Source organism: Acanthaster planci, linkage group LG12 (genome assembly GCF_054643075.1).
Source record: "Acanthaster planci isolate LZ-2023a linkage group LG12, COTS_SCS, whole genome shotgun sequence".
Classification (NCBI taxonomy): domain Eukaryota; kingdom Metazoa; phylum Echinodermata; class Asteroidea; order Valvatida; family Acanthasteridae; genus Acanthaster; species Acanthaster planci.
The window spans coordinates 295,111-311,525 of NC_141788.1; the positions used below are offsets into that span (position 1 = coordinate 295,111).

Consider the following 16,415-nt stretch of genomic DNA (forward strand, 5'->3'; position numbering starts at 1 on the left):
AAATGCTCTTTGCTCGTAATTGTTAACTTTTGTTAAAATCAATTTTGGGCCTTTTGGCCGTCCATAAGGTGGAAACACTCGTGTTGGAATTTTACCTTTGTCTTCCTCAAGTAATATTTTGGAAAAGTCACCTGGAGATGGGTAAAAACGAATTTTATTAATGACCTTTCACGTCCGGTGATATCGTACCTAGGTCTCCTTGTTCATGGACGTTTGTTTTCACTCGCCGTGCTTTCTTGAATTGTACAGCCTTGCAGAGATTTACCAACCTGCAGTCGATGGGTTACTACAGATTCCGTTGAGTTGCCATCACGCAGTTGTTGTCAACAAAGGTTAGATAAAATAGTAGAATCTTTCGTAAAAGTAGAATATTGCTTTATGTTTATTCCCTTATAAACCATTAAACGTTTACAATATTTTGATCTGTTTTCAATTTGGTTTTTACCCAGAGACTACGATAAAGTTTCAAACAGTAAATATTCATCTGCGTACGAGACTGCCATATTGCATCGCTCTTCCTCTATTTTGGATTTTCGGAAGTGATGGGTCAATTTTTGGCGGATATTTTTCTTTAAGGTCAGGTAATATTTCAGTTTCTATAAACTCATATACTGTCAAATATTTTTCAAAGCCCCTTTTCCAAGTTGGAGTTTTTAAGAAGACACTGAACGAAAAAATATTACAAATTCTAAACTCTTTGCACGTTATTTTTTCCTATTCACGGGTTCCGGAAGTGCGCCGTCAACTTTCATGCTCTATTATTACCGAAAAATATGGAAGGGCTGCCTAGCACCGTGATCAGAATATCGACAAAAATATAAGATTATGACTGCCTAGCACCGTGATCAGAATATCGACAAAAATCTACCCGTCAGCGGTTCGCTTTAGTGGGCGTGGTTTAACTGAATGACGTCATACTTACAAACCGGACTCGACGGGACCAGTTCAACTAACTGCCCACCGCGTCACGTCCGAAGGTCAGAGGGTCATGCATGCCCTACGAACTACTAGGCTTGCTTCTCAAGCCGAAAGGTGCGTACAAGGCGCCGACTTTGGCGAATCATGGTACAGTCCAAAAACCGTGACATAGCAAAAGATTTCTTGGAACTAAGACTAAGTAACAACGTAGCTGCGAAGCACAGCTGCAAAACACATGTAACCTGCATATATAGCGGTGTATGTAATGTGCACGATTTAACAATGGCAAACTATTCAATTGTGATCTGACACGCAATCCAGCGAAACACTCGTCAGTTTTAGTGATCAACTTTTTATTTGTAATCGTAGAACTGAGTCGAGCTCAATGTTCAACACTTACTTGTACTTTGGGGAAAACTTCATTAGTTTGGTTCAGTTTCGTCCGTCTTCCTTCCTCATGGCCGCGCCGGTCCGGTAACAATGGGTAAGGCCCTACCTTAGAACCGTGGGGTTCGACCCGTACGTCCACAAAAGTGGCGGACGTCGAACCCCACGGTTGAACTATGCGCAAACCGTCACATGAGCGTGACAACATAAAATGTACCCAGACATAAACCGGTGTGAAGTTAGTTACTTATTCCTCATTTGACGTTGACATTCAGTGTTGATCAAGTTCTGTTTGATATTCAGGATGTACATCCCTAAGAGAGATGGAGTGCAAAAGGCACCAAAAACAAACTGTGCCAAGTATCATGACTATATCCTCACAGTTTTCACGCAGAGACAATTTAATCATTGGATTGCAAAACATAAGTTTTGAGAAAATCGCTAAAATTTGTGTGGCTTTTTGTCTCTTCGTGCACACACAATACCTAATTACACGCTTTTGCCATAGCGTGTGCCAGGTGCAATATTGTTCCATTTGTTTACATTTCTGGAGTAAAATTGTCTCTTCGTGAAAACTACAAAACCAGTTTTGCCTGCGGTTTTGATTTTTTTGCCAACGTTATATCAGTGGAAGACAAAATTGTCTTTTCGTAAAAACCGAAAATGCAGTTTAGTTGGATATTACCCCACAGAGATCAGTGTGCGGTCCGTGATTTGGGGTATTTCAGTAATTTGGTAAAAAATGATTACATCAAGCATTACATAGCCTAGTTGATTTTACCAAAAAACAGAAACTTGAAAAAAAATCATGATTTGGGGTCAAACTGTCTCTTCATGAAAACTGTGACAATATTTAAGGGCCATCTGCCATTGAGTGTTGTTTGTCGTCCGTCGCCTCTTGCTTTTTGTTATGTCCTAATTCTGCCATTTTCCAGTTTTACGTATGACATTTTCCGTTGCCTGTCGTGCGTCGTCTGTCGTGTTGTTTTTCTGAGAATCCAACCAAGTGTTTTTTAGGAAAAAATATTTCCGCAAAAATTTAAGGCAAACTTATCCACAGTGCAATTCACTCTTGCCTACTGTAAAAATGTGCTAACTTGTTTTCATGAAATTCTAGAAAGAAATCTTCTAGCCGATGCAGATATCCCAGTTTTCCTCTCAATTTCACCTTGAAATCCACAAATACTAAACAGTAAATTGTTTTTGTCATTTGTGCTGTGGATAAGTAGCTGTTTATTGAATGTAAGGGGGCAATTATCACTTGGTTTAATTTTCAAAAAATACGACATGTTGGTTTTTGTGGGTGAGTATGCCATGGTGGATAGGCCATTGAGCACAGAGAGTCCAGCATATCAGCAATATTTATTGGGCTAACAAAGTGACATTACTGTTTAAAATACTTCTGTGTGCCTACATGTACATGCAACTCAAGTCATATGTAATTTGGAGTATGCAGCAGATTTCATCGTAGATATACCCGCTCTCAAAACAATGTTGAATGGGTTCGTCCTTGAGGATAAAATTAAAGGAATCAGACATTATAAGTACATGTCATTTATTAAATACATTCAGTTCAAAGTTACTCTTGTATTTCCGGGGGTATGACCTGTTGGGATATTGTGAAAGGACAGACAGGCAAAGGACAGGCAGGCATGGCAGTTCGATTGAACTAGTACCAGTATGTGAAAAGATCAAGGGTCAAAGTGAAATATAGCACTGCACAAGTGTGATAAATCTCCCTTCCCCCCCCCCAAAGAAAGTGACAGATGACGCACAATGGGTGACGCACGACGGATGATGGCAGATACATGTATGGAATTCCATACCATGCCCCGGGTTGCAAGGAGTCGTCGGGTTGCAAGGAGTGGTCGCTTATTGAGGAGAACAGTGACATCCGATTCAATGTAATCTCCAGGCATGACAACCGCCATGGGCATGGGGTTTGGGTGTGTTATTTGGATTTGAGAAAAGTGTGGTGTGATGCATTAACTTTCCCACTCTGATAAATTGCAAGTAATGAACTCCTCCGACAAGACTTTCATCAAAGCTGTTTTGACTGTGAAAAACTGCCTTTGCCCTGGTTGAAATGGAGGCAATGGGGTTGCTAGGGTGTACAGAAGCACTTTGAAAAAAGACGTTTAGAGCCAGAGCATGGGATAGATGTATATTATTTCAATTGACTGAAATACTTTTAATGAAACGGCAAGTGTACAAAAACTAACCTTTATTTTTTGTCCTCTGATAATTAAATTGCTGTAAAAAACGTAACCTACTTTTTAGGTCTTTGACCCTGACAAACCTCATGCCCAGGAAAAGGCATATACCATGTAAATAAGTAACATGTGAATGGATGTGCATTGTGGCACAGTTTTTTTTGTCCCCTTTGCACTCCATCATTTCTAGGAGTGTGCACCCCGAATGTCAAATGGTTACTTATAGTTGTACAACGTTGGAATATCAAACCGTTACTTTTTCGACATTGACTGTCGAACGAGGAACTACATGTAACTTCACATCAGTCAGACGTGGTCTTCTGATTCCTTCATGCTTGTGCACGTATGTTAAACCACTAGGCCCAGTTGCGTATCCATCTTTGAATTAGTTTTTCGCGGTACCTGCTGGTACATCTGATCTGAACCAGCCAGCTGACACCGGCAAGCTCAGTGGTTGACTTGGTTAAGACTTCTGTATTAGTAAGCAGGAGATCATGGGTTTGAGTCCCACCTGAGTGTGCTTGTGTTTTTTTTCACAAGCCTCCGGGGGCATATATTGAGTATACAGTGTTAAAATGGATGTTGGGCAGGGCAAAAATCAATCCAAAATTAATTTAACTCCCCTGCGCAAATCCATCATTGAAATGTAGTTGTTCATGATACCCGCTGCTATATCTGATTCAAAGCAGCCAGCTGACACTGGCAAACTTACTAGTACAGACGTCTGTACTAAATGTAGTAAGGAGGAAGTCATGGGTTTGCGTCCCACCTAAGTATGGTTGTGGTTTTTTCACAAACCTTCGGGGCATACACTGAACATACAGTGTTAAATTACACGTGGGGCAGAGCAAAAATCCAAAATTAATTCACTACATTATTCTGTGTTTGCTCGCAGTTGTGTGATAACTAATAATACCTAACTTTTCTCAATCTTTTTTTATATGTGCAGATATATTGTCTTGTTATTTATGCCTATTAGGTATCCACAGTGTGTGTTATAACCCTGTAAGAACTAACCAAAATGAAATTTACTGTGATTGTCATAAATTATGGACCCATCTTAAATGTACCAACCTTGATCTTATTGATTAAATAATAGTGATGGTGTTTGGTTCAGCCCATTGCGCCTTCATATGTTTCCTTTTAATTCCTTGGATTCTGAAGAATTTGCAACTGACAATTCAGACTTGGACCCACATATTCAACAATTTACTAACCTAAAAAACTGAATTAATCTAAACTCCCTCCAACTGCCCCTTGTCTGTGATCCTGATAATCCTTATCAAGGTGTAAATCATTTTACATGTTCTTTGCTATCCATATGATAAATTTGTGAATTTTTTAAATCATGTTCCCACAGAAAATTTTGCACTTCTTTCTTAAAACATACAAAGTTTATACACAAACATAGACCACTTAACAATTCTTTTACATTCACTCAATTATAATTTCTCAGACCTGGCTGAATGAAAATCCCCATATTTTATATAAATACACTGTAGTCTAAGCATACCTGGATATACTCTTCTGACTAAAAGCAGAGTACATGTAGGTGGACGGGTTGAATGCATTTTCATTGAAATTGCCACACCACAAAATTTCAAGAATCTTATAACTAGGACATCACACGTGTATAAAGCCCCTGATGGTGACTTAGATTATTTTATTACTTATTCCAAAAACCTTTTCCAATTAATCACAAATGAAAATACATGTAAGCCTTGCTTAATTTCAAGTGATTTTGATTCAAACCTGATTACTTCTGATAACAATCGCCAGTCTCAGGAATATTTAGATTTAACTTACTCGTCCTCTCAACCACTTCTTGCCAAACCAACTAGGGTAACTACCAGTGCCACATCTGCAACTTCAATTGATAATTATATTTTGTAATACATGTACAGTATCTTGACAAAAATGCCCATTCAACACTAATATGACTAAGAAATGCTTGGAAAATTCTCATTTTAATGCTTTTGTTACGATATGCTGACAACTTTTTTGTCAGCATTTTTTCCCCCAGGATTAAAATGTGCTTTTAGAAGTACATGTATACGTGTATGCACATGTGGTTGTTTACTGGATGGAGTTGGTGGTGCTATAAATAGTCTGTGTTCACTTAATATGGCTACCCTTGCCACTGTGAAGTTTTAGGAATGAGATTTGCCAGATTCTTTAAATTATTTCCCAGAGAAGTGAGCTTTAAAATATGATTTAATATTGTGGAAAGTTTTCTAACTCTTAACTGCAAATTAGCATTATTGATGTAGAAGGTTTTGCCACCAGTAATCCACACTTTATTGCAAATCGCCTTAACCAATATTTTACAAACTTTGGTAAGCATCTTTGTAACCAAATCCCTCCTGATGATCTCAATTATACTGAGTACAATGTATCTCTTGAACCCTCACCCTAATTCTGTTTTTCTAAGTCCTGTCGTTGAGACAGAAATAATTCATATTTTTCAGCAAAAAGAGCTCTGGCTTTGATTTAATTAGTGACTCACTAGATAAAGAAGTGATGTGAACAATCTTTAAACCATTAACCTTTACTGTGAATGTATCTACATGTATATCTACAGGTGTAGTACCAAATGACAGTGCCCAGTTCTCTATTTGTACATTTTCTCATGGAGTTCCGTAAGGATCCATTCTGGGACCACTTCTGTTTTCAATCTAGATCAATGATTTTGTTACATGTAAATCTTTGGACTTGTTTACTTTTATTTTATTTCCGGATGACAGTTACCTACATGTATTCTCTACTCGTCAAGATCTCAGTGCCCTTTGTGAAAATGTTAATCTTGAGCTTATCAAAGTTCCAAATTAGATTAAAGCAAACAGGTTGTTTCTTAATATAAAAAAGGCTAACTATGCTGCTTAGTATTAAGAAGCAATATCATGAAGTACCTGAAATCATTACGGATGACTTGCAAATTGTTAGAACTGATTGTGTTAAATTCTTAGGTCTGTATATTGAATAGAATCTCTCATGGAAAAAACAAATCAATAATATCTGCACGATTACTGGTATTTCTAAAAAGATAGAAGTTATATGTAAATTAAAGCCTTTTTTCCCCTCACGATATACTTTAAAATACTTTAATTGTACCGTATTTAACATATGGGATATTAGCCTTGGGTAATTGCGGGGTTGGTTTAATTATCATAATACTAAAACTACAAAAAAAGTTTTAAGAATATTCCACTTTGCTACTTATCTCGAATATAGTGTCCATGTACATGTATAAAACTCTCAAAGCAATACTTGTATTCTCTTCAGCTTGGGATCCTGATGCAACAATTTAACAATAAAAAATTGCCTAAATCCATTTGTTCTATCTTTATCAAGAATGAAGAAATGCACTGGTCACAAGTTCACCCCACAGCACAAGAAACTTCATCATTCTTTTCGCACACCACTCTTAACCAAAACCAGTCAAGCATGAGGGTCCCAAGCTATGGCATTTTCTAGACATCTCTATAAAGAATGTACGGAATATACAAACATTCATTTGAATGTACCCTTAATTATAAGGCAAATTTTTAACTGGGTATTTAAAGTCTGTTTAATTTTATTTAGTTTCTATGTCTTACAGGCTTACAAGACTTACTGTTTCTTGTCCAGTTTAATGTTATAGTAAATGTGCTATTCGCAATAATGTGTATTATTCCTAATTGAGGTCCCTACTCAAGAAGCACTGCTTCTAAGGGACCCTATCCACACTTATTTTTCACGTTATGTCTTTACTACGTACATACAGTCATGTGAAAACTAAAGAATGAATGAACTGGAACTTGAAGAAAGTATTTAATAAAGTACAGTACAGTGAAAGAGTTCCACATATGGACATCACTTGACACCCTGTGCACAAACCCTATGAACCTAAGGTAGATGATTCAATATTACTGCTAAATTTGACTTTCTGGGCATGTTATCACTTTCTGCTGGCTTTTTAAACATCTGCAAGGGAAAGTATACCGGTATGTACATGTAAATGATGCCTGTACTGGTGCATGTGTATGGAACTCTTACTGACACAGCTCATAGTTGGGCTCCAGCTGGTTACACATTTCTCCTATTTTTCTGTAGTCAGCAATGGCAGTTAAACTTGAGGATGATATCAAACTAAATTTTGAAGTACATGTACAAGCACATATACATGTACAAGTAGATGGGGGTGTCATGTACCCCTAGAACTGTGGGTTTGTTATCCACCATGGCACCATGCTCCCCACGGCTCTTGTGAGCACGGCAGATGACCAACCCCACTGTTCTGGGGCAGGGTGTCATGTTATGACAAGCATACATACATGTACATGGGCAATGCCTATGACCTTGGGCAATTGGGCAATGACCTTGGAGAAATTTCTAGAATATTTATGCAAACTGTTATTTCCAGAAAATCCTCACTGTACTTCAATAACCAATTTTGATCCAAATGTTTGTTTTGCTTGCAGATACATGTACATGTAGATCTGTTCTGAGCAACTAAGTTGATGAAGTCAGCCATGTCGTCAAGGATAGCCACAATACCCTCTCCTCTCAGATCTGATGTTAGTGCCTTACAGCGGCAAGATTCTTCAGCTAATCATATTCACCACACATCACACCCAGCCACCCTTCTAGAACAGATGAATGCACTACGCAAGGACAAAATGTTAACAGATATTTGCCTGGAGAGTGATGATGGCCAGCAGTTTCATTGTCATCGCATTATCTTGGCAGCTACATGCCCTTACTTCAGTGCCATGTTCAGTAGTCACATGGGAGAAACCAGCTCTGATAAGGTCACCCTCCATGACATAGCAGGATCAATCCTTGGCCAGTTGATTGACTATTGCTACACGGGTTCGTTGCTCCTTACTGATGATATTGTGAATGATGTTGCAGAGGCTGCCAACTTTCTCCAATTCTCAGCTGTCGAGGAGGAATGCGTACGAGTTCTGCAGAATCGTTTGAATGCCATGAATAGCCTGGAGACAGAACAGGTTGCTAACCGACTCTTCAACAGGCAACTCAGTGCTCAAGCTCATGGGTACTCGGTCAAAAATTTCTCTGATGTAGCCTTCACACAGGATTTTCTGGACTTTACTCAAGAGCAAATAGAAGATTTCATCTCTAAGGATGTGGGCGTGGATTCAGAGGAGGAGGTGTACGAAGCTGTCATGCGATGGGTATATCACGACAAAGACAAGAGGAAGACTGCCATCCCTTCTCTCTTTGAAAAGTTATTGTTTGAAATGATGCCAGAAGCGTATGTGTTGAAAATTGCAGGTTGGTTTAATCTTGTTGACAGACCTAAAAGATCATTGCACAGTGTACATGTACATGATAATGAGATGGTAATGATGAAACAATGTGAATTGAGTGAATACACTGAGGTGTAGTGTCTGAGTTTTAATAGGGCAACTTTCAGAATTTGTTATTTCTGTCATGCGATTAAAAATGAAGGTCATTATGGCAGCTTGAAATGATGAGTTTTCTTTTATCTTGCAGCTTCGGAACCCTTGTTACAGGAATTTGATGACTGCATGAAAATTGTCAAGAAGGCACACTCCTTTCATGGAGCTAAGAGCAGGTCCAGTGAAAGAAGCATCAGTAGTTCCACTGAGCTCCTATCAAGAGCTAACTCCATGCGCGCTTACTCTGAAGTCATGATCTTGATTGGGGATCTGGAATTTTGCTATCGCATGGAAGGCTGTGATAAAAAAGCTATCAACATGTTGATGTATGACCCCAAACATCAGAAGTGGGAGTGTCTTCCAGAGTCTCCTTTTGGATTGGGCAGCTCAGAATTTGCCACTTGTGCCACTGTCATCAACAATGACATCATCACTGTGACCAACTGGCACCGAGCATGGTTATATAGCACCAGTCAAAGCAAATGGTCACTGTTGACCAATCGCATGCAAGGTCGTAATGGTGGATGCTTGGTGACCCTCAACAATGATGTCTTCATCTTGGGTGGTCTGAAGCCTGTGATTACAAGTCGCATGACCAGTGTTCAGTGTTTCAACCAAGCCACCAAGCAGTGGGTAGACGTGGCTCCTATGACTGAAGCACTTCTTCATACAACATCTGCAGCATGTCTTGGTAAAATCTATGTGGTTGGAGGTTCATCTGGTTCTCGTTATGTGTCAGAGATGTTATGCTACAGTCCTGACTATAACAAGTGGATCAGCTGTGAACCTCTACCATCACGGCTTATGCGTCCCCAGATGGTCGTTCTGACTGGTAGCCTGTATGTCCTCGGTCTCGAGAATGATTTTGCAATGGCCATGTATCGGTTTGATGTCAGAAATCAGCAGTGGACTGTGATGGATGCACCCATGATTTCACGGCATGGGGCAACCCTGTCTGTCTGTAACAATAAGCTGTTTCTTGTGGGTGGCAAAATCTGCAGCAGTGATTACAGGGAAACAAATGAGTTTACTGTGGAGTATTTTGACCCAGACAGTGAGATCTGGAGCATCCACGGAGAGTCACAGTGGGTGCTGAATGGCCATCAGGCTGTTACAGTCTTACACCCTGCATTTTCTCCATCACGATACCTTGGCCCAAAACAGCACTGAAGACCATGACAGAAACATCCCTTTCATAAGGCGAGCATTTTTTACTCATAAGTTGTTGCTCAGATTTCTGTAGACAAATTTTAGAGGAGGACAGACAGAAAAGACAACCAAACAAAAAAAAAGAAAAGATTTTCTGTGGTCTCAAGAATACAAATAAGGGTCTTGAAGTCGGAGGGCAGAGTACTCAAAAAAAAAGAAAAAGAGAGGTATCCCCCCCACCACTAGCACAAGCCGCCAAGGACCAAAGCTTACAAACTTAAAATCGGGGACTTTGCTGTCGGTCGGACAGTGGAGAAAATTTTTTTTTTTTTTACATTTACATATATCGGTAAATTCTTGGTTGGCGAATCCAACACTTCTCAAAACAAACAATTTTATTGTGTTTTCCAGTTCTGAATCCAGAAGGTTGGCGGATCTGAGCACCAACTTAAAAAAACACTCACCTTATAAAAGTTCAAAGGCAAAAGAAACATGACAAGCTTACATGTACATGGACATGTAGCTACCCGGTACCACTTACAGCTAAAGATATGTATGAGTGGCTTCTACTAAGTCAGTGTCTTCAGCTTGAAACACATACCACATGCACACTCGAGGAGACTGGATGCCATAGACCACATTACATATGTTCTATACATGTACATGTATGGAACAGAAGTTGTATGTCACTTTTTACTCTTTGTCTAGTAAAAATACATGTAAGCAGAACTCTGAAAAGCTTGGCTTAAAAGTTAAGAGTTAATAACCTGATTTAAATTGATTTTTTCAAGTTGGTACGAGGAGCTGAACAATCGTAGGCATTCATCTACACATGTGCATACCAATATTCAATGCAGATAGTTCTGCTTGAACAAATACTACATTTAATGTACAATTAATGTACATGTGTCTACATAAGAGAATCTTTTTGGGTAATAATGGCACCATGCTTATTATCTCAGTTGTTCAGAAAGAATCATCCACATTGTAAATATGGATTTTAGTATTGCAAGTACGGTACATGTGTACAATGTATGTACATGTAGCTGTGTGCCACGAGCTTAAGTGTATCACTGAAAAGATACAGTGTACTTCTACTGTATGTAGAATTGATGCATGTGTAAGTACCCTTGGGCTTATTTTCTTGCAATGTGTTGGGCATTATATTGGAAGAACTATTTTAGGTGATGAAAGATGGTACAACATGTACAGTAAGCGGATTGTTTTCTAAAGATAGTTCACATTGTGAACTACCATGACCAAGCTCATCATGCACACCAAGCAATACATATGTACATGTCTATGGCTGAAAACTAGGGCCATTTCTCAAACATGGAGCTCAGACATCAGTGCATTATCAGGCTCCTTTCCTTGGATACTCTGTGGCTAAATACGTCAGGAAAATCCAATCCATTTGAGTGAAGTTAGAGGTCGAAAACGCCCATTTGGTTTGAAAATTACAATGTTCACAAAATGGGCCAAGTTTGGACGGATACATGTACATGTAGTTTTGAACAACCGCTTGTTAGTTGTGCTGGTACTTGGAATATTTGTGCCTAGGTTACCAGACAAAATTGGCTAGTGGTTGACAAATACAGTACATTGCAATTGAAAGTTAACCTCAAAAGGTGGAAAACTTTCCACACTTTGGCACATCCAGGAAAATGAAAAATAACTATTCATTTCACAAATTGTGGAAAATTTTCCCCTCAGTCAGTGGGAAAATTTTTCTCACTTTCTTCCACTTTGTGAAAAACAAATTCACAGGTGGAAATTTTTTCACCCCTTTTTTTTCACCATTGGGAGAAATGTTCACACCTTTTTACACAAGTGGGGAAAATTTTCACCAGGTGGAAATTTTTTTACAAGTGGGAACATTTTTCACAGCTTTTTTCATGAATAAGAAATTTGCCTTTAATGTGAATTCTTTTCACAGTTTTTCCTGGTCATTTTCACGGGTTAAGTTTCACTTGCAGTGTACTCTAGTTGCTCTTTGGACTTGGCTAAAGTGTAAGAGCTGAAGCCAAGACTCAGAAACGGGCAGGAAAGTGCAGTGAACCATCATAACTTCACACTGAGATATTTGGAAGCAAACAGGGAGGTGTTTGACAACACACGTCTTGTTACAATGTACCTGATTACCATACTTAGTGAGGGAGATACAGAATGTATAAAGTAGGGTTTCAATGTGGTAAGGTCATAATTTTAATTTTTAGTGTTTCAAAACACATTTTATGAAATCCTTTTAAATTTGTAAACATGCTTAACGCACAATAAATTTGATCAGTAACGTTTCCTTTTTTGGTTTAGAACATGCCAGCGAGCTGTATTGCAAATTAGCACAGCTGTGGCCCGTCAAGAGGAATACAGGTGTAAAAGTTGTCAGGATTTTTCGTCATTTTAGGATTTTCCTTATGATTTTCCTGATTTCAGATTGTTCAATGTCTTTTGACAATTTGGAAATCCTGACTTTACCATAAAGGTGTTTTTACATATACAGGATATAGAAGACAAGAAATGGGTATTTTAAGGGGTATTTTATCAAATAAAATGGGTATTTTATCACGCAAACACAGATACATATCTACCATATATAGACCCTATGCTACGGCCAGGCCTTCAAAACCTCTGAGGATCCATATTATTCTCCAATCTTGCCACTAGGAATCGGATATTAAATTGATTTCATTAGAAATACAGCTGTATAAATTTTTTGTTTGTAACTCTCAGTATGTTTCTCCCTCTTTCGTGTACATGTATTACACTTTACATTTTGTTGATTCATCTTTGTATTATTGAGTTACTGCTACGTATGTTTCATCCATTTTACTAATTTAACGCAATATCGCACCTACCACTCAGGGCTTCAGGGCTGGGTAAAGGAGGGAGGTGATCATAGGTTCATTGGCATGTGGAACCTCCAAGAGCATTCCAACCACAATCCCAACAACTACTCCAAAAAGGTCAAAGGTAATTACATGGAGATTATAGACTGCTCTCATCTTGTCTACAACTTGTATGTGTGGCCTAAGTTACAGAAATATCACCTTTTGGTTTGTTTTTTGTTTTACCTCAAATTTGTTCAATATGGACATTTTGTCACATTCTTTAGTATTTAGTAGTGCGTATATTATTTTCTGGTGTTCAGATACCTGCATTGGATTTTTTACACTTTTTACTTTTATATCAACTGCCAACTATTCATGTACTTTTAGCAGCCACTTGTAGGAAAAACCAACCACAGACTGTGAGGTCAAAAGAGCAGACTCTCTGCAGGTACCGTGCACGGATCAGCACTTGGCACTGAACATGTTTACACTGGGATGACATCTGGTGTTTTTTTCTGAAATATGTTGACCATTTGAAATAACTAACTGGGTTGTTGAAAAAGTGTTTAAGTTGAGAAATGTACATCAACATGACTTGCCAATTCATATATGAAAACTAACACTGCCATGAAGCTGAAAAATAAGTATTTGGCATGGTGAAAGAGGAATTCAAATGGAATATACCGGTACATTCTTTTAAGTATAAAGTCGTCAGAAATGTGAAAATCCAGAAGACAATCAGAATGAAGGACAGCAGTCACTAAACGACAGATTAGCTCATAAAATATTGGCAGCCCTGCAAAAGAAATCATTGGCCCACCAGACTGTCAACCTATTGACTAATTTCTCAGAAAAAGGACAAGCAGGATACATGTACTTTGATGATGATGTTTTTACCTTCTGATGGAATGTCATTGTCAACGGTTGGTTTCCTTTCAGTCAGTCTAAGTTCGATAACCTGCTTAATAAATTGTTAGAAGGGCAAACCAAACACTGTACATGTACAGGGAGTGGGCGTGTGTGTGGGGGGGGGGAACGTGCCCAACTGGATCCGCCTCTGGCCCTAAAATGCGGAATATCTTATGGTTCTGTTTAAAAAAAAACTCTTCTAAAGGCTCCTTTAGGGCTTAAAGATGATTTTCCAACCAAGAACTCTCTCCGATTGGGGACCTGTTGCCCTCTACAATTTAATGTCCACGACTTCTTACAGAAATAAACTCGCCCATGATAATTACGTGTACATGAATATGTAGGCATGATTGCTAATAGTCGGAAAGCAAACAGGCATTTATGCATGTTACAGTCCCCACAGAAAGTGCTTAATGTCTTGTATTTTGAAAAACTTGGGTATGCCCCAAGCCTTACAGGCAATATCTATCCTAAGACTGGGAGCACTAAAGCTGCGTATATTTCATCAGTTAAAGTGACTTTCTCTTGAAAGCGAAATTATAAGTTTCACATCATTTATTTTGATAATGAAATTCATTGTGTATAATATGACACAGATACTTAAATTGAAATACATCAATACATTATTGTATTGAAATTAAAATTGCATATGTTGATCCCTCCTGATTGTAATAAACTGTACACAAGGTTTTGACTGTTGTACATATACCAATTTCATGTTTTAGTGCATTTGATGTCTGTATTATGTAATACTCATAAATACCTCAGACAGTCTTCCTAATCAACAACATGCAAATTGACTGTGTACTTAACATTTGATAATGTCCGCAGAGAAGTGACAATGCCTGCTGTGTAAGTCACGGGAGGGCACCTGGGTACAAGACAGTTTAGTCGATTCAGATTGGTCAAAAGTCTGCATGCATGTGGCTCGCCACGTGCATGTCAATTGGACAATTTGCAGACGGAATATTCCATAAAATGGACAGGGGTGTTGGGAAAATAAAAGTAAAATTCTAGAACAAAATCGCTTGAAATACATCAGATATCGACTTCTTTTTGACTGTCTGATTAAAATGGTATTTATGAATTGGAATAAATATGTGCTTGGCGGTCTTAAACACAAGACCAGCTCTGATCTGAATGCCGATAACGCCCTTGCCTGTGGCTCGAACATTAGTGGCATCCATTCTCCTGAGCCGGCCTTAAACGCATGTTTAACACTGGCCAAGCACATATTTATTTCCTTATCTAACAATTGCTGCTTGCAGTCTAGGGGTCCATGGTGTTTTGTACACCCGAGGGGGCAAATGGCAATCCAGGTGAAGCCGAGGCTGCCATTTGCCCCAAAGGTATACCCTTGTCACTGCAAGCAACAATTATTTTGTTATACCATAGTCACAGATTTCATTGTTACACCACGGTTCTTAGATTGTTGTACCACGCTCATAGATAGTGAAATTTTATTGGCGACATAATATACTACAAGCGCTTATGTATCATTCACGCATCGTTGCACTAGCGATGTTGCTGGGCCACAAAAAATGATGGATAACGTTGATCTTTCCACAGTTGATGGGTCATGTCTACTGCCTTGTAACTGTGGAATCTTGGGTACGAGGGTGGATAGCCGCAGTGGTTCAACCGGTATGTACCAATTATTGACACGACACATCAACTGTGGGAAAGATCACAGTTATCCATCATTTTTGTGCCCCTGCAACATCACCAGTGTGCTCAACGCGGAAATGATGCATGCGCACATAGCATAAATATACATGTATCACGTGATCGGTTTGAAACCAATAAAACTTCACTACACCGTATTTGTGACCGTGGTATAACAAAAAATATTATTCTTGAATATTTTAATAATCATGATGTTGAAATAAATGGTGTGTGTCAAGGGACATGTCATCTAGTAGCTTATCTCTGTACATGCTAGAGAGACAAATCCCTTTTCTTTTTCCTACTCGGGCCTGTCTTTTTCTTTCTGTCCATGATCATGAGTTTTTCATTTCTAATTTCATAGCACTTAAGAGTTATCCTGCCTGATGTTTCAATTAGAGTCCTGCATACATTCTTTTTCAAGTGCAAGGGCCGTAGGTCACTGGATTTGCGAATGTCTTATAGTTTTGTTAAAAATCCTTTTTCTATTTCTAGGCAGCAAACTGAAGACAGAACTCATAATCTTGAAGCAATCTCTCATGAACAAGAAGCCAATTTCATAATGTCAAAAGGAGCATAAATTGTTTTGCTGAAGTAGCCATTGTTAATTTCACAGGTAGCTGGTGCGAACACTTGAAACTTCAAAAATGGGATTTGCTTGAAACATTATGTAACAATAGAAATATTTGTTATAATTCTGTGAAGGTTATGAAATATGCCAAACGGTAGCACGTTTCCCCTGCTACTGATGTCTATCCTAGACTGTGCCCTTTTGGGCTATAAAATGCATTCACTGCAAAATGATAATACATGTGTTTGTAAAGACCACTTAAAAGTAAAACATACAGTTCACAAAACCATTCCCTTGAAATGTTGGAGGGAATTTTGAGAGTAAAAATAAATCGACTCAAAATCAAGTGGGGGGTGGCTTGTGCATTGTG

At 38.6% G+C, this 16,415-nt stretch overlaps 1 protein-coding gene across 2 annotated transcripts; it reads left to right on the forward strand.

Moving 5' to 3' along the window:
• The first annotated feature begins 771 nt into the window (after positions 1–771).
• Positions 772–16,391, forward strand: LOC110985795 (kelch-like protein 25). 2 transcript variants are annotated; one of them, XM_022247126.2, is made up of 3 exons: positions 772–1,032; positions 7,979–8,795; positions 9,018–16,391. In XM_022247126.2, the coding sequence occupies exons 2-3, from the start codon at positions 8,018–8,020 to the stop codon at positions 10,091–10,093; spliced, it is 1,854 nt and encodes a 617-aa protein (XP_022102818.1). In that variant the 5' UTR covers positions 772–1,032; positions 7,979–8,017; the 3' UTR covers positions 10,094–16,391. The 2 variants fall into 2 exon arrangements, with proteins under 2 accessions (XP_022102818.1, XP_022102816.1); XM_022247124.2 differs by lacking the exon at positions 772–1,032 and adding an exon at positions 1,083–1,402.
• Positions 16,392–16,415: the final 24 nt, after the last annotated feature.

Bases quoted from the DNA above. Each gene is read 5' to 3' on its own strand.
- LOC110985795 (XM_022247126.2), top strand. From the start codon at position 8,018: ATGAAGTCAGCCATGTCGTCAAGGATAGCCACAATACCCTCTCCTCTC. The intron at 8,796-9,017 runs GTTGGTTTAATC...TTTATCTTGCAG, and splicing joins GTATGTGTTGAAAATTGCAG to CTTCGGAACCCTTGTTACAG.